Source organism: Apis cerana, linkage group LG14 (genome assembly GCF_029169275.1).
Source record: "Apis cerana isolate GH-2021 linkage group LG14, AcerK_1.0, whole genome shotgun sequence".
NCBI classification, from domain to species: domain Eukaryota; kingdom Metazoa; phylum Arthropoda; class Insecta; order Hymenoptera; family Apidae; genus Apis; species Apis cerana.
The window spans coordinates 6,364,929-6,389,846 of record NC_083865.1 but is presented as its reverse complement, the minus strand read 5'-3'; the positions used below and the strand labels follow the sequence as shown (position 1 = coordinate 6,389,846).

The 24,918-nt window shown below is 28.0% G+C and overlaps 2 protein-coding genes and 2 long non-coding RNA genes across 12 annotated transcripts in view; 2 read left to right on the top strand and 2 right to left on the bottom strand.

The window, feature by feature from the left end:
* Positions 1 to 6,342, bottom strand: part of LOC107995479 (thyrotroph embryonic factor) — a 92,006-nt gene extending 85,664 nt beyond the window's left edge. Inside the window, exon 1 of the mRNA XM_062084337.1 lies at positions 6,208 to 6,342. Coding sequence (XP_061940321.1) covers positions 6,208 to 6,295 — 88 coding nt within the window. The 5' untranslated portion in view covers positions 6,296 to 6,342. The remainder of the gene's footprint in view (positions 1 to 6,207) is intronic.
* LOC107995482 (uncharacterized) overlaps positions 1 to 13,283 on the top strand; it is a 16,817-nt gene extending 3,534 nt beyond the window's left edge. The window contains exons 6-8 of the long non-coding RNA XR_009832555.1: positions 115 to 10,601; positions 11,881 to 11,987; positions 12,152 to 13,283. This is a non-coding gene — a long non-coding RNA (uncharacterized LOC107995482). The remainder of the gene's footprint in view (positions 1 to 114; positions 10,602 to 11,880; positions 11,988 to 12,151) is intronic.
* On the bottom strand, positions 7,488 to 24,918 carry LOC107995478 (J domain-containing protein DDB_G0295729). 9 transcript variants are annotated; one of them, XR_009832552.1, is made up of 8 exons: positions 24,225 to 24,918; positions 23,677 to 23,724; positions 9,900 to 10,034; positions 9,135 to 9,571; positions 8,470 to 9,001; positions 8,098 to 8,375; positions 7,830 to 8,013; positions 7,488 to 7,651 (listed from the first exon to the last, which is right to left on the bottom strand). XR_009832552.1 is itself a non-coding variant. In XM_017053015.3 (6 exons), exons 1-6 carry the CDS (start codon positions 24,501 to 24,503, stop codon positions 8,340 to 8,342), a joined length of 1,467 nt encoding a protein of 488 aa, XP_016908504.1. In that variant the 5' UTR covers positions 24,504 to 24,918; the 3' UTR covers positions 7,488 to 8,339. The 9 variants fall into 9 exon arrangements, 4 of the variants coding, with proteins under 4 accessions (XP_016908504.1, XP_016908502.1, XP_061940297.1 ...); XR_003697079.2 differs by having other exon boundaries at positions 8,098 to 9,001; XR_009832554.1 differs by lacking the exons at positions 23,677 to 23,724; positions 24,225 to 24,918 and adding exons at positions 21,111 to 21,553; positions 22,937 to 23,169 and having other exon boundaries at positions 8,098 to 9,001.
* On the top strand, positions 22,584 to 23,675 carry LOC133667242 (uncharacterized). The gene is made up of 2 exons (XR_009832558.1): positions 22,584 to 22,970; positions 23,123 to 23,675. It is a non-coding gene; the product is annotated as an uncharacterized LOC133667242 (long non-coding RNA).

Sequence of the window (24,918 nt, the reverse complement as noted above, 5' to 3'; positions counted from 1 at the left end):
ATCTACAATGCGATAAGATTATCGATAATATAGAGTAGAAATATAGAATATATTTAAGATAATATAGAATAGAATATGTTTGAGGTAGATATAATTTTTCGGTAAATATTTCAGATTTAAAGGAATGGAGCTTCGAGTATCTATAATATATCTTGAGGCTGAAAAATGAAGAACGAGATATTTTGACTAAGGAGAGATATTTAAATTATTTATCAGAATTTATTAATTAATAATTACAATTATTATGTGAATATTTCGGACGTTGAAATGATACATTGAAGTAAAAAAGATTGAAAAATGTTGTATTAAAAGGTTGCAAGATGAACGAACGAAATAAGGATACAAAAAACCAAAGAAATTAATACATACGTATCTATTTTCCACTGGATCTCTTATTTAACTTTATGAATGATTGTATAACGAAGTAAAAACTTCAATAAATGTCCCAGATTTTTTTCTTTCAGATTTTTTGAAAGAACACTAAAAAAAAGAAACAGACTTAAATATAAATGCATAGAATTTGATGCGGTCAGAAAATCGAAAAAAAAAAAAAATCCAAAAGATTCTGCAACTTTATGCCGCATCCGCAACAACCTTGACGTGGAAGCCTTATTTTTATATCGAGAAACACGATGTAAAGGCTTCGTGACACCGTACACTTGTATGATTCGTTCAATTACATTAACTGTCTGTTTAAACCATGACACACAAAAATGGAAAACATATAGAAATCAAACAGAGAAGTTTAAAAAATGACAGAATATTCTTTGCTCCAATGAAAATACCGATCAAATGCTTGAAAATTCTATAAGAAAAATTACTTCGTTTAATGCCTGAACAAATACTATTTATACGAGGAATCAAATGTAAATATTTATTCATTTCTTTATTTAATTGAAATGCAAAATAGAAAATGATTATACTCCATCTATTCTCATTATTTATTTCTTAAACATTGGAAATAAATTAAAGTTTTTATATGTTATTTTATACATACACGTAATAGTATGATTTCAATAATAGATTACGTGTGATAATATTAAAATTAAAAAAAATTACTTGAAATAATATCTATATTCTCACATATCAATGAGATATTCCTTTCAAAATATCATTTTTGTATACTGATATTAAAAAAGTATATTTGAAATATTATCTTTTTGTTTAATTATTATATATTTCAAAGAAAAAGTAATTTACAAAATAACATACAAAAGGAAATAGGAAAAAAAAAATATTTATTCTTCATTTCAAAATATATTTTCAAAGAAATAAATATTTGATGATGAAAGAGTCGTTTCTCTAAACCTACATCTCGATCAAGATCTACGGATTCTTACACGGCCTCGTTTTTACTTCTAAATCACACACGAGCGTCTCTAAATTACTGTCACTATTATCTTATCGTGCAGTCCCTTTTACAGAATCGTAAATACTAGTTGCACAGCGTAGAGGAACGGCCACGTGCCCCGACGTGTCGTCGCTGTAAATTATTCAAAACCGGCACAATAATGAGTAAGCAACTTATGAGTAGATAAGCCTCGCCTTGCCACTTATTACCATACCTCGACGATGCTAACAAGTAGCGAGCAAACTTTGCTTCGAGAAACTCAATTTTTTCCTTTTCCCAATACTTTACCACGCTTTATATCTACCATAATTCCTTCACTTACGAATAAACCAGTGTATATTTACTTTTAAATACTTATTTTGTGCAACATGTAAGTAAATATTACATTTTTTCAATCTTTTTTTCACTCGTTCAATTCCGCGTCTGAAAGCAATGTCTGAATTTATATATGAATATCTACGTTTGAAGTACAATCGCGTCAATATTGTCTTGTATTTTTATTAATAATTTTAATTGAATAATATCATTTCTATACATTTTATCAATTGATATTTCCATAACATTTTAAAAATCCGCGATAAGAATATAAGGGGGAAAAAAAATTGTGACTTGCTTAAAGTTGTTCAAAATGATTTCAAGGTCAAATAAATGGCAGTACAATCTCTGTCTCTCGCAATAATAAATTTTATCTATAAATATTTTTCCAAATTTTTTTCTTAATTATATATATATATCTTTTTTTAAGATTTTCTTCTTAGATTTCTATAATATAAATTATTATGTCGATAACATAGATATATATCTATATTTTAGGAAAAAAAATTTTTTTTTCTACTTCTCCAATCTCTTATCTTCAAATATCTACAGGATATCTACAATATCTATATTTCCACCAATCTAATCTAACGCATTAAGAAAATCCTAATTAATTTATCTCTCATTTATTATCCGCTCAAATAACCATCCACCATCCATAATCTCATTACAAAGCACAAGCATAATCGCTGTTCAGAAAGGTTCAACCCAATTCTAACCCAATAACGTGTGAAAAGAAAGTTGCATCCAATACGCTTCGAGACGGACCTTGTTCCAACACGACCAAGGTTCTGATCGATAAAACGGAAGCAACGGGACGTATACGAGACCAAAGGAGCACCGCCAAGGGCGCGGAAGACTTGGGAACGATCAGGATCAGGATAGATGAAGATATCCGGAGGATGGTGTTTCGCGTCGCGACGAGGTCAGAGAGAAGCGAAGAAAGAGAAGGCTGGGCTTGTCGTTTCGCCGCAAACCCGAAAATATCCATGTTGGCCGGTATGTTGAAACCTGGCATAAGCTTTGGCCGGTTGCCAGAAGAGCGGTACTCGGTTGGAGGCCACGCCAGGCCAGAGGCGACCGGCCTCGTCGCTTCGAACGTCCGTCCGTTAGGCCTCCTCGCGAAAAAAGGAGAGGGGAAAAAAAAAGTGAGGAGGAGAAAAAATAACGAGAAGACCCATAGGCTGTGCCTCGTATACCGTGGAACAACGTAGAAATGATGCTTCCAGAGGAATGAAGTCGGGCCACAAAATTGATAGTTGACTTATCACCGAATTACCCTTCGGTCATTTTTAATCATTCGTTGACCTTTTTTTTTTTTTTTTTTTTTTTTTATAACTGAACATCTCTAGTTAACTGGGTTTAGTTCTTTCTTTTGGGCAAACTTGATAAGCATTAGGAAAACTATGTATACTTTGATACTCTTGATAGTACGTATACTTTTATTACGATATTTTTCTTAGGTTTTTATAGATTTTTGTAAATTTTTATAGGTTTTTGCTTTTTTATGTTGACAGAAAAGAAGAATGAAGAAGTTTTGTGAAAATTTTTTAAATTTAATTGGTATTTTTTATATTTTTGACGAAATATTTATTTAATTTAATACAGATTATTGCTGAAATTTGTTTCTTATGAATTTTTATTTTTATCGATACAAATATTTAATATTATTTCAAAAAGTTTATAATAATAATAATAAATTTAGTTTATTTGAATTTTTTTTAATCATTTATGAATATTAAAATTCCAAATAAGAAGTTTATATTTCAAATATGATATTGATCCTCAATAAAGTATTTAACATTCTAAAAATTCCCTAAATCACACATTTGATTATTATATCAATTGTGAATAACGATTAATATCAATATTATTCACAAACAGTTTAATAATATTTAAAAATTATCATAAATATTTTAAATAAGGAATTAAAATATCTTACATTAATGGATTTTCTTCATTTGATACATATAAATAATGAAACACTAAAGTATGATTATTTTAAATGTATTATCAATTAATTCTAAAACGAGTGACATGCTTGTTATAGTAAAACACGTGATGAGTTCGATTCCACCCACGGCTACTCTTTTCAGATACCCGTAAATTCGCAATTTATTTCTATTTCTGCAATGACAAATGTCAGTCCTTGAGCGAAGCTATGACGTAACGCTTTATCTCAGTGTCAATCTTGAAATTAATGTTCAACTACATCGCGTGAAAGTGTCGTACACGATAATTACGACCGGTAAACTGCTTGGTCATTAAATATGCACCAAAAAATGCCTCTCCCGTGCAATTTAATAGCTACGATAAATCTCATTTATATCTAAGTAATCGTTTTTAAGTATAATTTTCTCATACGGATTTTCGTATTATCTTAGTAATGAGTAATAATTTGAATAACGTAATGAATAACAAAATTTCTTTCTTAAAAATATATTAATTTTTTTCTAAAAATATATATATATATATGTATATATAAATAAATATTTGTATATTTATATGTTTATATATAGTGAATGAAATTATAAGAACGCCGTCTTATCAAATTTATAAAACATGGATCAAAGATAAGCTAAATGCGATAACTATAATACATACGATAATCATAAAAGCAATCGACGGATAGTCTGAAATTTTTAAACGAGTTTATGATGAAGCGTCATAACAGAAAAACTTGAGTATGAAAATAGTGATAACGATAATAGATTTTCTTTTCTGTATATTTTATTATCTTAAAGACGTATTTCGTTTGCGCCTTATAATATGCGCCTCATAATGTAATATTGATAAAAAAATAAATATAAATTAAAATACATGAGTTTAAAGGTAAAATAAATTTTATATAAAAATAGATGAATTTTGTTCGATTACAATTTTTAATTCAAACAATAAATTATCATCGAAAATTTAAAAATTCAAAACATACACATATATATCGAAAAATTAATTTTAAAATAATAACGACGTAATAATTATAAACTATTTATAATCATTTTTACAATCACTCACTTTAATCATTTGATGTCACCTTACAATAAAACCTATTTCATCGCGAACAGCGTATGAAATTGGTTACAAAATTGAATGGGAAGTAAGCCATTACGTTGAGTCAGGGAACTGTCCTTAATTTACCGGTTCTATATTTCGAATTATTGATACAACGTTGTTAACATAATTAACTTCTATAAGATTTCCATGCTTTCACTTTCTTTTCTATATAACGACAACAAATAGATTTTAATCTATTTTCTTTTATTTTGTTCTTTTCTATCGTTACCAATAGACAAAACTTGAACGAATGCCGCGATTGCGCAAAGCACAATTACCTGAGCTAGACTCGAACCTTATTCCACAGATAATGCAGTTCGACAAGAAATTCAAATTATTTGTTTCTTGAAATGTACTTTGTCTAATTTACATTTTACACGTCATACGATATAAATTGATATGCAAATTAATATAATAAAAAAAATATTGACGTTTCAAGAAAAAACTATAATAAGCTTTGAATAATCGTTTAAGTTAATTATTAAGTCAATTTAACAACTGAACAATTATCAAAGTTTGATACAATATAATTTCACTTATAAAGCTGATGTAAAACTATAAATGTCAATAAGATACTATTGAACGGCAAACTAAATAAATACTACGCAACTAATATTTTATTTCATTCTCCCTCCTTTAATATTATTCCCCCACTCTATTCTTTTCGTAAACTTGAAAGAACACGCATTTTTAAAAACTCAAAACAATGAAATATTACACATTAATATCAATAAATTGAAACACAGTTCAAGAGGAAAACGATCATATAAATAATTGACTTTCGATAAATATAAATTAATAGTTTTAATATAAAATTATCAATTATGAATTTATTATTTCGAATTTACCACATGATATTAAAAACGTATGTTTCATGGTCAAATCGAAAAGGTTAGTAAATCGTTTCGTAAAATAGTCGTATTGAGCCGAACTAAACCGAACATATAGATTGAGCAAGTGAAAGTGAGGTTAGGTTGGTAATATCACGTGGTGCACCACGGGGTCCAAACGAGGTTAATCGAGAGACCAAGAACCGAGCGCCGGCGCAACCAATGAACATCAAATGTATACTTACTATTCTATATTTCTTTTTTTTACAGCCAATTGTAACGAAATTTTTTAAAAGAACTTTTGTTTTTCACGTTTTTTAGTATATTATTGAGTATCAATGAAGAAAAACAAAAAATAAATAAAAATAAAAAATTTAAATATTACAATAAAGATATCCGTATTCAAAAAAAATATTTATGACAAAGTGATTCGTTAATGGAATCAAGGGAAAAAACATGTTTGTTCATATTCGTTCGATCGCCGCTAGTCAGCGCTGAAGTAGTATTTGCGCGAATTTCGAAGAAAAGAAAAAATGCGCGTTCTAACAAGACGAAAGAACTAGGAGGAGGAGGGGAGATTATCGAGCCTACATAGTAGAATATTCTTCTAAAAAAAATTATATCTTACAAATTAAATAGGATCATAATGATACTTACCAATCAATGGAAAAATACTAGGTTGATCGAGCAGCGACTTGAGACTGTTTTCAACAAGAGTGGGAGAAGAACGATCCTTGTCACTCATTTCACGCACTGCGCCACGAAGCCGCACGTTCTGAAGGTACACACGCACACACAATCCGTTCGTATACGGAACACCGCACGAAAGAACGAACGACAGATATAGATAGACTTTCTACGTGTATACACGGAAACTAAAAGTGTGTACGCCGAGCAGAAACAGCACACACACGAATGTAACAAAGTAATAACAACGAGCACGCAGGCAACGAGAACGATGTGCCTCCCGTGGGACACAATTAAATGACGTTCTTCCAGACCGGCAGAGAGAAAAGGCGCCCGCACCCAAACCTCTCACCTCGTCACGCTGTTTCTACTATCACCCGAGACGGTCGCGGCCCGTTCGAACACTCTGGCCACGTTAAAATAAACGCGGAGCGCTACCCAGTGCACGGTGTTCTTGAAAATCAATCTAAAAGTGGATCGGTTAGTGGCGCAATCTCCTGGCTACCCTCTGGACCGACTCGCGAACAAGTGAACGACGCCTGCCGTTCTGATAACGAACACTGTCTGTACTTCTGCCTTATCGCGATGCGCGCGCATTCATCCGCCCTCCTCCTCCTCCCCCTTCTTTATAACATGGTTTCTTGACCATCATCAGCAGTTTTCGTGAAATCTTCGATCTTACTATGTTTTTTCCTTTTTTATTATTTCAGATTATACGAATATGAATTTTCAAATACGATGATATAAACGATATATAATTTTTTTTATTTTTTTCTATTAGATTTTCTTTGTGAATTTGTTAATTCAGTGTTAATTGTGATTCGAAATCAAAAAGGCTATCATTCATTTTTCTTTTTGAATTTAAAGAGATTCTTTTTTATTATTTATAGATTGTTAACAATAAACAATTGTACTATAATTGATTGTAATACATCTTATAGAATCTAGATAATTTTAGATAATTTTTTGATACACGATGTACATAACAAAAAATAATGATAGATTTATAAATTTGTTACCAAATAATGAAAATAAGATGTATAAGAATTACAGAAAAAATGTAAAATTATTAAGAATTAATAAATGTATTGTTGATCAAATTGATCTGCCACGTGCAAATGAAAATTAAATTAGAGAAATATATATTTAAAACAGATATTATCGGAATTATCAAAGCAATTATAAATGATAATAAATAAAAATCTAATAATTATATGATTGTTTTATGGTTAAAAAAAACTTTCAAAATATTGGATGCTCAATATTTTACTATACTTATATCATGCTTTATATACAAATCCATGAAAACAAAAACAGAATACAATTTTAATGACTTGTGTGATAATAATACTTTTTAAGTACAAAATTGAACACTGTTGTGGAAGTTGAAATTGTTTGACATATTTTTAAGTATCTAAAAAGTATAATATTAATATAACATATTAATATTTGATATGTTTGTCAGTTATTTTTGATAATACAAATGTTGAAGATATTTTTTATAAAATATTTTGCACATAACTATCAAAAATTATGTACATTTCTCCTATTAAATTAAATGTATTAAATGTAAAAATACTAACTATACTTACATACATATTAACCTTCTAACAAAGCTCTGATAAAATTTGTATTCTCTTCTTATAGCATCAAACTTAAAAAATGAACATTAAATAAATGAGAAATGGAAAAATATTTTAAAATAATATATTAATTGCTTATATTATCTTTATTCCTAAATTGTTTTAAAATTTTTTTCTTGAAAGTTAAAATTTACTGAAAAAAAAAAACAAATAAGATGCAAATTGAATGAAGAATTTTTTTCTAAAGAAAAAAAAAAAAGAGAAGAAAAAGAATTACATTATATAAATACTATTGTACTATCCATGTTTGATCATCTGTTCGTTCACATTTCAATGTATCAAAAGTACATTCATCAGAGCTATCTCGTTTAGAAAGTATGTATATCGCTCGTAGAACCATTTAAACCCAAACGCTTAAAGATTCGGTGGCGGTTTGGGAGATAAAACTATTACGCTGTTTATGAAAAAGAGCTTGAATTTCAGCTGGAGTTGATGACCATCTACGGTGTCTGGCTTTTTCTACAGATATCTCAGGTAAACCCACTTCTTGATAACCTTTTATAGGAGAAATTGATAATGCATTAGGTAAACCAATTTCTTGAAAAGAACTCATAGAAGAAAATCCACTCTCATCCTCAACACTGCTTACACTAGCAGCTGGCTTTGATTTCGAAGACTGGTCTTTCTCCTTTTCTGCTTTTCTATCATGCTTATTTGGCGTCGATGTTGGCGTACATGAGAAAATATGATCATTTGGCATAGAAACATTAAAGCAATTATTATTATTTGAAAGTACATCCTCTTCTTCAGTGGTTTTACTACTTCCTGAGTTAAGTGAAGTGGCATCAAGAGATCTTCTAATACCGGGAAGAAGATTCTGCAAATTTTGATCAATTTCTGTGATGTTCGATGATGATTTAAAAAAACAGATTCTATTATCATTATCGGTATTGCTCGATTCATTTCCACGATTGCAATTGGAACGTTTATTATAGGTGCCATCTTCCCGTAAACTCGTGGAATTTATAAAACTATCATTCTGCAATGATAGTGATATCTCGTTGTGATGATTATTATGACGATGATGATCTATAGGTGAAGGAGAATTATTTTCTATCGACAAAATCCTAAAAAGATCGGGCTCTCTCATTGATAGCAACGATTGAACGGTCCTCATTAACCTGAAACAATTAATTTATATTATTTCATTATTTTAAAATATTAATAATAATTACATATTAATAGTAATTAATAGTAATTATAAAATTATTTCAAAAAAATATAATTATTTGAAATAAATATATAGTTACTAACCTGAATGCTTCTTGAGATAATTTTTCAGGTGGTATATCATTCGGATCAATCTCTGATTGTTTGGGTCTTCTATAAATAATACCGTCATGAGATTTATTGAGATCTTGAGATTTATTACGTGGAGGAGTACAGTGTGTCGGATCATTTCTACGAAGCATTGACCAGGTAAATTCACGATAACTCGTGGTACATGGTGAGATTTGTGTGACTGATTTCGCCCTCATGAAATGAGAAGAAGATGTTGCTGAAACAGCGCGATTCGGCGAGGAATCCGCATGAACAGCATGAACACTACGGCTACGTGGAACTCGTCCCATTGAATTCTTATCTTTGAGATTATTCTTCTCATGAAGAATATCCAAGCTTTTGCGAGCCCGATCTAAGAAACGCACCACTTGCTCCATTAAAGAACGGTACATTTGTCTATTCGCCTCTGTCTGTAATATTTTTTCCAAATAAATATTTCTTTATTTTATTAAATATTTAATATCTATATAATATTTTTATTTATATTATATTTGAATTTTATTTATTGTATCATATTTTAAATTTTATTATTTGCTCATACAATTGCTTATATATGTTTGATTAAAATTTAAAAATTTTTCACATAAAATAAAGTACCAAAAATAATACTTGAATATTTTTTTCAAAGTCAAACATAAAATATTCGAGAAATGGGAATAAGGTAATCTGGTCGAGGACATCAACAATTTCCTCTTGTAAATCAAGTATGTTAAACGTTGTTCACGGTTGAATACAAACCTGTTTCAGCTGCCATTGCAATGTTTCAACCTGTGTCTGAAGGAAAACACTGTCGATCACTTGTACATGAGGTATTTGATTGCTTGTTAAAACGTTCTGTAATTTTTGATTCTCTTCTATCAATGTTTGGCATTGCTGAAACAAAAATAGTAAAATTAATTATTTTTTTATATTAAATTTCTAATTTTTGTATGTTTATATTTAATGAGGAAAGTGTCCAGGCTCTCGAACGACTTTCCTGAACGTAATAATCGTTTCAAAACAGTAAAGAATCATGATATGATGTATATGTATACACGCGTTAATACAAGGTTTCACCTTGCGTAGGAGATTTTCACACGGTGGAGTGAACACGAATCAAACGTTAGAGTATGTTTGTTTATTACGTGGACATTGCTTTTCCATGTAGTGACATATTTTATTTAAAAAAAATACTTTGATTTAATAAATTTAAAGTATAATAATAAGTATTATTTCATTTCAATTATGAAATTATCATTAAATAAACACTTAAACATCTATGAACAGCTATTTCAAAAACTTCAATAATATATCGATATGATACTACTATTCGAATGGACCTTTTTGTAACATTTGCATATTTCTTTCTTTTCGGTGACCGAGTCGCGGAGGACGGGAATAAAAGAAGTTCGAAGAAACACGAGGTTTCTGACATTTCCATACAATGGCGGGAAAAATACGGTACGGGTTGCGAGATATCCGGCGATGGGCCATGCTTGATAACGAAGCCAGGACGCGCGAGATGTTGAAAGAATCATGTGTTTATCATTTGAATCGGTCGCTATGCGTTCTAACTGTCGTTGTCATTAAAGTCATCGCCAGAGATTTATCTTGAAGATTAGAGAATAATCTTATCAATGATTGAAATAAAATTGGTAGACATTTCGAAAATTTTTAAATACTGGCTCATTTAACGCTAGAACTACTAACCTACAATATCGTTCGTTTGCAGAATGATGACATAACCTAAAAGTTACTATTTTAGGAAAACAATTTTGAATTGCATTTTATTATATTTGTTAAAATTGATATCAATTATTACCCTATTTAACATAAACTTATCATTTATTTATTAATTTCAAATTAAATAATTATTTAGTTGATATCATCCAAAAAGATAAAACAAGCGAAGTCCTAATTTCTCTTCTTATTTATTCTCCCATAAAAACAATTTTTTCTTATTAGTCTCTATAGATGTAATTCTTTATCTGATAAAATATTTATCTCGAACCACTATCATAAATCAACAATAATCATAAATAAACATTATAAATTATATTTTATGTATCATAAATTATTAAATAAATTCATATACGATGGAATCATACGTTGATTTCTCTAACAATTGCAGAATCGCAAAAAAATTGGTAATGTTTTTAACATTAAATAAAATGGTATCACAAAAGAGGTTAGGGCGATGTTTTGTCTATGGTTTCTTTAACTAGGGTTTCTTTCAGTGTCGAGAATCGAAAGCCACATAAGGGAATTTGTACAGAAAGTTGAAATTTTCAGTTAGGGACCTAAGCGGATGGGGTTCCGCATGGTCGCTCAGCTTGAACCGTCCACTGGCTGAATACTATCATGACGTCACTCGCTACGGTCACTGCCTGAATTATTCAGTATTTCTTCGTTTCTACTTGTACACACTAGCTACCTCTTTGTACCTAATAGCCATCTACTATTCAGATAATATTATTATACAGGGTGTCACTAATGATATTATCAACAAAGAGATAATTTCTAATAATAATAATTCGAATATTAAATTTATTTTAAAAATAATTAAATTTTAACGAAATCATTTTAATAAAAAAAGTTACACTACATTTTTTAAAAAGTTACACTAAACAATTTTATAATTTATATTTTTATTTCGACTTTTTATATGATATTTTATATTATTTTATTTTTTTTTGAATAGTTTATTAGTATATTTTATTAATTGTATAAAACATTTCAGGTAAAATGAATAAAGAGATCCCCCTAGGACAGAAACGTCTGAAGGAAATCCTGTCTTGAGCGACAAGAGGGTGCAACCCATAGGGTGCAAGCTTCTATATAGTATATGTATGAAAAAACCAATTAAGAAGATTTAGAATAAAACTTGTTGTTTTAAGTCTTCTTTTTAATCAATTTCTGCAACGAAAATTAACTTTTCAAATTAATTTTTGTATGCAGATTGTAACTTAGTCGTATAATTTAATTTAATAATCATTTCATTTAATTTTTAGGAATTATATAATATATTAATTTTATCCTTCGAGATCGTAAAACTGTACGAATATTTATTTTCCAAATGAATATATGTATGTATAAAACAAAGAAAAAATTTGTAAGAGTTAAATACAATTATAACTAGAAAAACGGCACTCGTAAAATGAAACGGATTACGATAGTATCGATAATAAAAATTAAGAAATTTCCAAAAAAAAGTATAGCCGATTAAGGACGATTTTCAAAAGATTTATTCTTGAACGCGAAACGAAATCCAGTGCAACTGATTTAAAACGCATGATCACGGAGGAATCAGAAATGTGATACGATCTAGAAAATATATGACAGAATGAAGCCGTGCAAGAATAAGAAAGAGAGGAAGACAAATGTGCGAGGAGGAGAGACAAATGCATTAAGGGGTGATTCCAAAATGGCGCACCTCCGCCGTCAAATTTATTTTTGGTGCATTCCAGTCAAACGAATACAGAGAGAGGTCGGTCCAGCCGACTGGTAATGTACAGACGATGTTTCGCTAGGAAGATCCGTTCCCATCTTCTTGTTGGAATACTCGAATTATTTTTCTTTTTTCCTTTTTACTCCTCTCTCTCTTTTTCTCGTCCCTCGCCATGCTCTCTTTCCATTTCCGCCGTGGTTACCGCTGCATACTCGAAGATCGCGAAAGAAATCTTCGCTACGATGTTCCTTTTCCCGCCTCTCCGAATATCACCGATGAAGAACGATTGTGACCGAACGTGCGCGTTTCGTCGATTTTATCGTTCGGTTAATTATTAAAACAAATAACACCAGTGGTAATCGTATTCGCTCATCGACGTTTTTCTTACGATAAGATTTTTCATTGATAAAATACACACGGGGAACTGTTGGAAACAAGAAGTACTATAATTAATATTCCGATTATTGTTCCGCGGAAAAAGCACATTAATGGAAGCTTAAGTAAGAGAACCGTTGGTGGAAATATATGTTACTGTGTTTACGGTGAATTGAAGAAGAGGTTATGTTGAAATTAGTTTTGTGTTTGATTGATCTTGTATAATATTCAGCTAAATATAATAAAGAGATTGAAGAATAAGATTCGAGTGTATAGAAAAAAAATAAATATTTATAAATAATAAAAATATTTAAAAGACATCTATTACTTAATTTAATTCTACTACTTACTTGAATTCTAACCTAAATCTTACAAAACATTTTAAATCTATTTCACGGAAATCTTAAAATTTATAAGCTGTTAAATTTTTTAAATTTGATTTTAAATTTTAAATTCCTAACTTTACTTTTAAATTTCAAAATTAGAAACATTGTATCTTCGATATTCTGTCCAAATAATTCTTCGATTTCCGAACAGGGCATCGGGACGATGTTCGAATTAAAGTGTATAATTACGTGTTTTGTATACTAGACGAGTCTGTATATTCATGGTGCATCAAATCATCGAATTTGCACATCGGTATGATACTCGCGTAAAATGTAATTTCCACGGACAATAAGATGTAGCGACACACAGATGTGGAATACTAATCATGAGGTCGATGAATCATAAAATTGCCGGTTCCTTTACTGCGGATCGATGAATTTAAACATCTAAACATAATGATAACATTTTTCATCGGAATTTTCTTTTTTTAGAGAGCGAAATACACAGTTCTCTGCTTCTTACGCAATCTTTTTTACGAGTCTTTAGTTTTTAGTAATAAAAAAGAAAAAAAATGGAATAAAGAAAAAAAATTGTTTAAATATATTTGGAGAAAAGTATTTTTTTTTTTAAGTTTTCTAATTTTTAAATTTTAACAAAATCTGTGTATTAAGCTAATAATGATTTAATATTATAAATTTTACACATATGAAAGTAAAATCGAAGTTTCATTTCTAAGAATGAAAGTAATGAAATAACGAAGGATAAAAAAAACAAGAGCAATTAAAATGACAGTATTCAGGATTCTAGAGAAAGTTATGATAGAAATACGATAAAATTAAAAAATAAATCAAATCGAAAAGATAAAAAAAATGAACGGAAGTGTGTTTAATAATGTGAATTATTTAAAGAATGGCAGATTAGATATAAATTGTGAGAATGATTTTCAATAACATTATGATATTTTATCTGATTTATATGTAAATAAAATTCAAACAGTTATAGATAATTTAAAATATAAGACATTCGTTGTTTTAATCAATAATAATTAACCAATAAAGAATTGATTGGTATATGTTACAAATTGCTAAAAAGGAACTATGAAAACTAAACGATATCAAAAGATACATGTGTGTAACATAGTGTAAAACAGTTATAGTTAGCAATAATTGAAAGTAAATTGAATTCTCAGACGATGAAAAGCTTCGAGTAATTAATTAATTGCTCCACACGTCTGTTTTATAATAAAAATTGGATCAATATAACAAAATAATTGTTATTATAGCTGAAATTTAAAAATTTAAAAAAATTGTAAAAATTCAACAAAATTTGAAGATTTTGAAATGGATACATTCTATAATTTATGAATGCGTGCAAAAATTAAAGAATTCAAATATATAAAAATATATAAAAATTTAAAAATCTCAAAGAAAAAGAAAGTGTAATAATTTAAAGATACAAGAGTTTTATCTAGCTTCAATAAAATAACTTCATTCCAAACTTTATTAACATCCCTGGTCCTTCAAACTTTAAATCAAGTGGCGTTTAATTTCCAAGTGGATTAAAGTCAAGAATCTTTTTTCGTCTTTGAATGAATGTCTTCCTCTGAATGACGTTCCATTTGGAATACGATCAGAGACGATCAACTATAGACTTCTCGGTTCTATAGAAATTCGATATGCTTCTCCTTTTTCCCCGCGGATGTTGAAAACGCGGCTTTTGCAGTCTACGAAAACATTTTCTTCTGTCGCGAACGAAAGGATAGTGAAACATGGAATTGCGCGTGGAAGGAGGAATTCAGTGGTGCGGAAAATACGTTCGTCTGCGAAGGAAATTGCAGTCTGCAAACTTTCCTCGATACACATCGACCGCAGTTTCTAACATAAAAAATCTTCTTTCGAATTGAAGCTTATACACTCTTCACCGATATTCTGTTTAAAAGCGAAACACTAATAAACTTTCGTCATTAATCAATTACAAGTTGAATTTTTTGAATCTATGAATACTTGAAAAGCAAGATTCGAATGCAACTTTTAGTTTGTCTAACAATATAAATTCTACGTTATTCAGAAGTCTGTGAAATTCGTAATTTGTAATAGAATAAATGTAGTATGTATTTTAAAAGGAAAATTGGATCAATCAAAACCATTTTGATGAAATTTTCTTGAAAGTAACAATAATATTTCAATGGTAAACTTTTTTTGTTATAATTAAAAACCATAAAAACCCCTAGAATATATAAGAATCGTATACAGATTAATTTTAGTTTTAATTTTAATATAGAATAATTTTTAAATCCCTAGAGATTAATAACAAAAATAACTAAATGATTAAATAGCAAAATATAACTATATAAGAACAATTACAAGTAATTAATCTTCAATATAATTTGAAGATTAATTTTCTACAAATTTATACATAATAAATCATATTTTATTACATAGTAAATTATGTTTTATAAAACTTTTGATCAAAGCACATTCATTTATGTAATTTCCTCGAGATTTTTAAGCTTCGGGAGTTACTAATCAAACGTGAATGATTCTTTCTATAAAACGCGGCAAGGATCTCCCTTGTACCCGATTCCACGATATTCTTGCCAAGCGTATTTTACGATATGATATTTAATATTAAGATCGTTGGACCGTGGACGTTCCTAGAGTATGATATTACATACAGTTGTACTCGTATGTCTCTGCATGACTTCCAATACGAGTTAAGCGATCTCATCCTCGTGAGATCGGAAACATCGAACGACTTGGAATTTTACAGTTATGCATGTATCATTCGACAAACCGTTTCGCACGTTCTATAATTTCCTTGATGACTTTACCGATTCCTCTTTATGATTCGTCATAAACATTTATTACTGTTATCGTCGATTATCGATAATAATTTCGCGTAAGGAAAAAATAGAAATTATGTTAAACTCCAAATCGACTTTTTTAAATGTAAATTTAACGTTAAAAATATTCGAGAAATTAACAGATCGCGTTCATACAACATTATTTCCTCAATGAATCAAGGTATGAATCATACAGGGCTAAGTATCGAGAAGAATAAAAAAATATTCAAAATTTTAATTTAGATAACATTTCGGTATCTTTTCTACATGATCATTAAAGATTTTGTCCAATAATAAGTTATACATCTTATATCTAAGCTTTTAAGAATTCAAAAATTACCCGCGGATTTTAAATTACGCGCTCTGTTGGCGCTCCAAATGTGCGCGATATTTAAACATCTATCGTATTCTAAATATGTAACAAACCTAAATATTAACAATTGCGCTAAATTTAAACATCACTAATTATTGAGAGCAATAATTAAAACTTATGAAAAGCTACAATAACATAACTTCTTTTCTGATTTCAGAATAATCATTATCAGTTTCGCCACAAACGAATCAACAAACTCAGAAAAAAGATAGAAAAAACAAGGTATGCTGGAATCTAATTCTGTACCTAACTCTCGGCCTTGAGCATCTTCTACATCCCTAACATTCCACATTCCTTTACTTTGAAACACTAAGCGCACGCGATTCCTCGTTTCTTTTATACTTCCTTCCCTGGCAAAATCACGATTTTCTGTCTTTCCATTTTATTCCATTATTCTGTACATTCGATTAACCGGTTTCTTCCGATTTTAACGAATTACGTCTAAAATTCCATGGATACAATCCCTCCTAGTAACATTCTTTCATATAGTCGTCTCCTTTTTACCTACTTTTTTTTATTTATTTTTCCTTTTCTATATTTTCTTCGTTTCATACGTTTTTGCATAGTTCACTACCGAGTCTATCGTTTCTTTCGTTCCTACACGATTTAACGGGCAATTTAGTGTCACGCTGATTTCGCATGACATTCCGTTCGCAGCACGTGGGTCGCTTCGCGATGACCCAACGCGTGTTAAACCGTTCCAGAAGAAGATTAGAACGAACTGCTTCCGTCTCTTCTAAACAGCTTGCGCAATTTTTAGATTAATTTTGGATCGAAGAGGGATCGAGACGCGACAGCTGTTGCTTGAAAGAACGAAAAGAACTCGATTAATCGTTCAATTCCCTCAAATTGAAATGTATTTCTTAACCTCTTTCGAAACACCTTTCTTATAAATATGTATAAAAATGCATCCATATAAAAATATCTTATCAACTAATTCTTATCAACTAATATATATGTTTTTACTATAATTTGCATTATTATTAATTGCGAACGTTAATGAAATGTTTGATATACGTGCACATATATTAGATATTAATTAAACAAAACTCTCGATTCTTAATATTATTTTCCTACGTTATCTAATTAAATTCGATAAGAAATATTTAAATTGCTTGATTGAATACATATCAAATAACAAAAAAAACTTGACTTAGCTTTTCTCAGTTAGTAAATAATCCTGTCTTATTTTATATACTACAGATTAAATTACAACAAACATGGCTATATGGCTATAACAATTATGATAATAGAATCGAGATAGAAAGAGCCACTGTATAAACAGCGTGAAAGGAATAACTGCTAGTATAGGCTGTATTTAAAGTCTGTATCATAATGGTGCGATGGCGAAAGGAATATAGACAGGCGAAGAATTAGAATCACGGGCGGCGCGAAATTCCAGTCGCTTTTTTTACGGTCGCCAGATGGAAATAGATGGCGAGAGAAATACAGAGAAAATGAGAGAAAGAGAGCGCCAAGCTTCGACGAAGAGCGTGAGAAAACGACCTCAGAGTTCACCTCGTTCTAGGCGTCTTAATGCCGCATCCACAATGAATGATTCACGTACAAAAATAACATAGCACCAATTCATAAACGAACATATATATATAGAGGGGAAAAAACAAAGAAAAAAAAATGATAAAAAATATGGAATGGATGTTTCGAAATTCCGAAAGTGGAAATTTTTTGAAACTTAATTTCCGCTTTGACCGGCTTTAATCAAGTTTTCTATGTATACGCATCACCATCCTTTTTGTCGAGTAATCGACTCCATTGCAAGCTTATTAGTAATTAGAGAGTAATTCGCTGACTTCCATTGTCAGCCGAACAATTCTATTCAGTACAATTTACAAGAGAGATGGAGAGATGGTTTTAGAGGCGAGTTGAGAACGATTATAATACATATATTGAAAGAACAATATCGTTTTTAAAAAAAGTAAAGAAATTAGATTCAAAGAATGTTTGCCAACACGATTTGATAAATGTACATGTGAAAGAAGAATTAAAAGGATATATAGATCAATGTAAAATGCGAAAAGAAGCAAAACGCAATAAACGATATATAAAATTACCGCTAAAAAGATAGAAAAATTATAAGTTATTCACAGCTCTAATTTTTTCCTCCGTATTTTGATAAATTTTGTATATGAAATGAAAAAGTTAGAAAAGAAATGGAATTAAGAAAAACGGAAAAGAGAAGAGGAAATAAATAATACATATTAATAAATAATATTAGAAATTAAAATAGATTCTTGCTAATAGACTGAAAATAATTTCTTTAAATATTTTTATATTTATAATATCCAATAAATAAAATTCCTTAAAATTTTAACTTCGTCTCACTATATATCTCATATTTTATTGCATTCCAGGCAAATAGCCTCGAGTAATTTCCTAAAGGAAATTTTACCTAAAGAAAATGACCAATAAACCTATAGAAGCTTGTATATAATCTTGCAATTAAGAATCCGTGCCCCTAAACTTTTGCCTATAACTGTACCATTTGCATGAGGAATCGGCTATTGCCAACTCCAAGACAAGACCTAATCCCCACCTTGTCTATAGAAAGGATCAAAGAATAGCGGTCGAAGAGTCGGCTATTCATCGACTTGTGTAAATCGTTGGCGAACAAAGCTCTCTATTATTTTAGACCAGTTTTACCTACGTACAGGTAGGTACCAGAACATCGGAATAGCGGGAAAGTGAAATTGTTGAAATATATATATAGAATGACTTAGGATATTCGGTTTAGTGATTTACAAAGTATTTGAAAATTAAAGGAAAAAAATTGTACATTATCAACATGACAATAAACAATTAAAGAATACATATATATTATTTATATACGAACATATATTTATAGAAATGATTAATTCTAGGATTAATTTCTCAATATGAATTTCAATTTTCAAGCTTATAAGAAAAAAACTACTCAAACATATTTATATATCCTAAAACGTTATTTAAATTTCATAGTTGAAAAATTTATCAAAAATAATATCGATTATTCATTATTAATTAAAGATACACACGAATAAAAGTTTAATATATAGCAAGTTTTATAATTTATAACAATAGAAATTTCCACTTGCTAATTTCGAGCTTCGAAGAAATAATAAAACTAATAAAAATTTCTCATTACAGTCATATCCTGGAACACCAAGTAATCAGGTAAGAAGAAGGAAGATTTGACCTAAACGGATTACGGGAATTTTCACAACAGGAATATATACGATTGTAGACGAGCGAAAGCGTGCCTCTGTGCTCGCAGTTCATACATCACGAGAAAGGAACATAGTATCGGTATATATAATGAATAGTAAGTACGTAGTAAGTTCGTATGCACGTTTCTAATGAAACAGCGTGCACAGGGCACGCAGGTTAGGTATCGTTGCATACGATAATTTGTCCTGGCTCAATCCTCAGGATGATCATTATTCCAGAGCCGTGGACAACTAGGTAGCCTTTCCCGTTTCTATCCGTGCCGCTCGTTAATGAACAAACCATTAATCAAATTCTTCCGGTAGTTATTAACTGATGATATTAAATATTAAATACTATTGAATTTTTTTATATTTTGCGTGAACTTATTTTAATACTAAACTATTTATTAATATATTGATTTCCAAATGTTTTAATTTAAATATTTTGTCATTTGTTTATCCTTTAAATTTTTTATTTTATAAATTTTATATTATTTTTTCTTAAATAATTTAATATTCGGATATTCAAATGTTATATTCAATTATTTCAAACGTTAATATTTGCATTTATTATTGAATAATATTGAAGAAATTAGAATGATGTCGAAAATTTTGAATATCGATATATATGTGTGTAAAATTTATATTTATAATTCTGAATTTATAAAATGTGGCTCAATAAACTCGAAACTTTATAAAAATCGACATAATATTTGATTGAAAAGAAAAATTACGTGCGTTGCACTTTGAACTCGTTGAGAATATCACTTGGGAAATGTGAACTTTCTACAAGTGTTCCAATCAAGAATAATAAGATCCTTAGAAATTTCACAATTCAGATTTTTAAATTTACAATCGCCATTATAAAATTTCCAAATGATTTTGTATGCAAAGATTTTCTCTATCTTATTTTGAAAACTTCTCACGGATAAGATTGATTTAATTATCACACAGACTCGATTTGATTATTAATTAATTCTTTAGAGATAGATCTTTGAAGACAAATGTAATAATGTAAATATAATTTAAAAAAAAATATTTTATGATATTTGTTTTTATTTTTATATACCTTCTGATTGATAATCTTATTATTTTATTTAAAAACAATATATATATTCTATTAAAAATTACAAAAATTAAAACAAAATATATGAATATAAAAACCAAATCAGTTTAAAAACAAAAATTTAACATGAAAAATTTAAGAGATATTTTTCAGCCTACAATAAAATAATGTTTTCTAATATTGTTAACTTTAAAAACATGGATATTTTTTCATTGAAAAAAAAAAAAAAATAAAAAAAAAAGAAAAAAAAAAAAAACGTTTTTGTGATGCTATTAAAAAAAAGATTTCACGGGAAATGAACAATTTTGGTCGACATGTATAAGTGTGTATACTTACATCCTGGTGACCACAGCATCGAAAAGAGCAGGATGATGACATCACAGAAAAAGGAAACACGTCCAGGTCATCGTTGCAAATGTACACATGCAACGTCAACCACGTTTTATTGTATTTTGTGGGTAAAGGTACAAAACTGGTAACGTATGGTATCTAGACTGATAATTACGGAAGGGGCTCGAGCGAACTTCCGCTCAATAAAACCTACCCGATGAACAACACTTACTTCGACTGATGCACCACTTATATATATATTTCATTCATCTGAATATTATAATTCAATGAAACTTTTTTTCAAAAGTACGATCATCCATTCGTAATGAAAACTTTAAAATTTAATTTCGTTTAATTATTTGTATTTTTTATAAATAGCTAAGATCTTTTGATAATATTTAAAAAATAATAGAGATCGAAATTTCATAGAAATTCAAATTTAATAGAATCTGAAAATTTAAAAGTTTAGAAATTCGAAAGTTATGAATATATAAAACTTACTAAATTTAAATTGATGCCATATTAATAAATATAATAAATAAAAAAGTTAAATTAAAATCGATTAAATTGATATAAGTCGTAAATAGTGATTATTTCGAACATTTCTTCACAACAATAAAAATTATTATTCACTTTTTCATAATGTAAAAGATTATTCGTTATAACTAATTTAACACACTTATAATTAATATTAAAATGAAGATAAAAAAAATTATAGAAGCTTGTTCTTTCAGAACAAATATGATTTTGAAATCTCTTACATCTTTGTATATTCTTAAATTACATTCTGCAAAACAATATCCTACTTTTTATAATTAAACACATAATTGATAATTAAAGATTTAAATATCAGAAATAAAATATTTATTATTAACTTAAAAAATGAAATTAAAAAAATAAAAAAAATAGAAGAAATTATAAATCTTTTAATACTAAAATACAGACCAATTTAGAAATTATATAATTATCAAGGAAAATTAATAATAATAAAAATAAATTCTCTTAATATTAAAAGTCATATTAAAGATAAAATTTACACTAACAAAATGAGAATTTTATAATTTGTTATTTTTTTTTGATATCATAAATATTTTTTTAATCTCATTAAAATGTAGTATAATATTAAAAAAATATAAAATAGATAAATATTAAATGTGTATGAACCAGAAATTTACAATTTAATAAGAATAAAATTTGTAAAACTAACTATGATATAAGTATTCATATTGTAATTTTATATTATATAAAAATAGATAAATAAAATTCAGAAATTAATAGAATCGTTAATTTCATATAATTTAACTATATCGGAAGTTTTATATTCTGTACAACATTGATCATGTAAAACTAGGATCTCGGATCTTTTTTATCGATCAAACTGATGTAACCAGATTTACTATTGAATCTTTCATTGAGTCATTTAACCTAACATTTACTTTTAAATTTTATATAAACATTTTTATCAATTATACATATATATAAAATTTTAATTAATTTTTATAATATTATTTTTAGTATTATTCTCTAGATAATAAATATTTATATATGAAATAAACTTATATATTTTTAATATTTTCTAATATTTAATTATAAAATAAATTATAAATAACAAATAATATTAATATATGAAAAAAATAAATATTATATGTTTTTAAATTAAATTTACAATTAAAAATATAATATTTTTTTTAACAACATCTTAAACTATATATATTTTAAATCTTATAAGATTTATTATGTAAGCTTGCGATAATAATAACACAAAATTCAAAAGCGATGATTCTTGGAAGATTCGGATAACAGTATAAAACAGAAATATCAAAATAACTGACCTCACTGGTTATTTACAAAACGTTTATGCAGCTAGTGAGTTGATTTATTTCTAATATTAGTATGGTATTGTTTTCAATTAGATAATCACTATTTTCAAAACCACAAAACGATTCACAATTTTGAAATTGTTTCGAAGAAATAATCGAAATGACATATTAACATTAACTGAAGAAAGTTTTTTTCAGGTTAGAAAAATCTGATCACAATGCTGCCAAATAGCGACACTGATGAAAGTAATTTTTCACGCATGCGCAATTATTATGATTCAACTTCATTATATTATAAAGCAAATACTTTTATACAATTTTTATAAAAGTATGTTACTAATAGATGTTTAAATTAAGATTAGTTATTGCTATTAATATTTGTAAGAATAATTATTAAATAGTACATTAATATATAATTTGAATAATATTTCTAATATAAAAATAAAAGATAATATAATATATATAAAATAAAAGATAATATTAATGAACTAATGTGCGAAAAATAATATTTACTATAATTTTACTAATAATTGAGATGTATGTATCTTTTTAAGTAAAATGTGATAAAAAGAAGAAAAAAAAATATTTTTATGAAAAATATTATTTTCTACTTCGTAAATACATATAATAAAAATTATTAATTAAAAATTAAAAATCTCATACAAACTTTCATAGACATTTTACTATAATGCAACATATGAAAATATGTAAGTATGAAATATATAAATATATGATCAATAAAATAAACTTACTTTTCTTAGCTTCTCCAATTCATTAATATCCGCAGAAGATTGAATATTCTGTAAAATAAAAAATATTATACATAAATATAGATAAGGATTAAAATTACATATAAAAATATTTTATATTTATTAGTCCATAAATAATTATAATATAATTATCTTTGTCATCATATACGTAACTAATAATCAATATAAAAATTAATTTACATAAAAAATAAAAATATTGCTGTACTGAAATATTTTATATATAAATGTACTTAATCATGCATACATACATAGATACATACATACATATATATATATATATATATATATATTCTATCACATGTAAATAATTTATATTTATCGCAATTTATATTTAAAAAAGTATTTGCGTCTAACGAAAAATATATAAATTTTTGATTATATATTGATTTTATATGATAATTTGATTATATATTAAAATTTTCCAATTTTTTACAGATATATTGTTGGCAAAATATTTTCTATATATATTTTATATATATTTATATATTTAAATTATAAATAATTTGATTAATTTAGAAAATAATATTTACTTCTTTTGTTCTTCGAAGGTTGGTATTGTCCTTATTAAAAACAAATTTATTGTCCACAATATTCGTTATTTTATTTTCGAAATTCACGAGGGAAAAGAAATTATTGTTTTTGGTATTTGTTTCTGTTTCTTCATCAAAAGCGTTGTCAAGAAGCTCATAATCCAATGATTTTGCGTCACGGCAATTGGTCACAAAAGAACGCGCGAAGTTACTTTTGAAGAAGTGTTCCAGCGACACTTCACTTCCAAGTGCAAACTCCACTCTTGGTGTATCGCTCATGATTCTTCAACAAATCTTGCAATCGTTCACAATTACATAAATTTCTAAATATATATCTATAATCTTTCTAAATTAAGGTTATTTAAACTATCATTCGAAGATTAAATAATTGCAAAAAAAAACGATGTTGTATTCACATTCCGCGAACACTATTAACCAATGATTATAATAAGAAATGATTCTATAATCTTTATTATTTTCACGATTTTCATTTGTTTTCCAAAGCAACGTCGTTTTATATACAAACATTAATAATTTATTTCGCGATGCACATAGAATTAGAAATTGTACAATTATTAAGAAATTTATTATACAGAACACTCTCAAGCGAATAGCACGCTTGTGCGTGTCAAACTGACAACGAAATCATTCTGCTCTATGCATCAGTCTGAATTTGAACGCTGTATAGTGAACA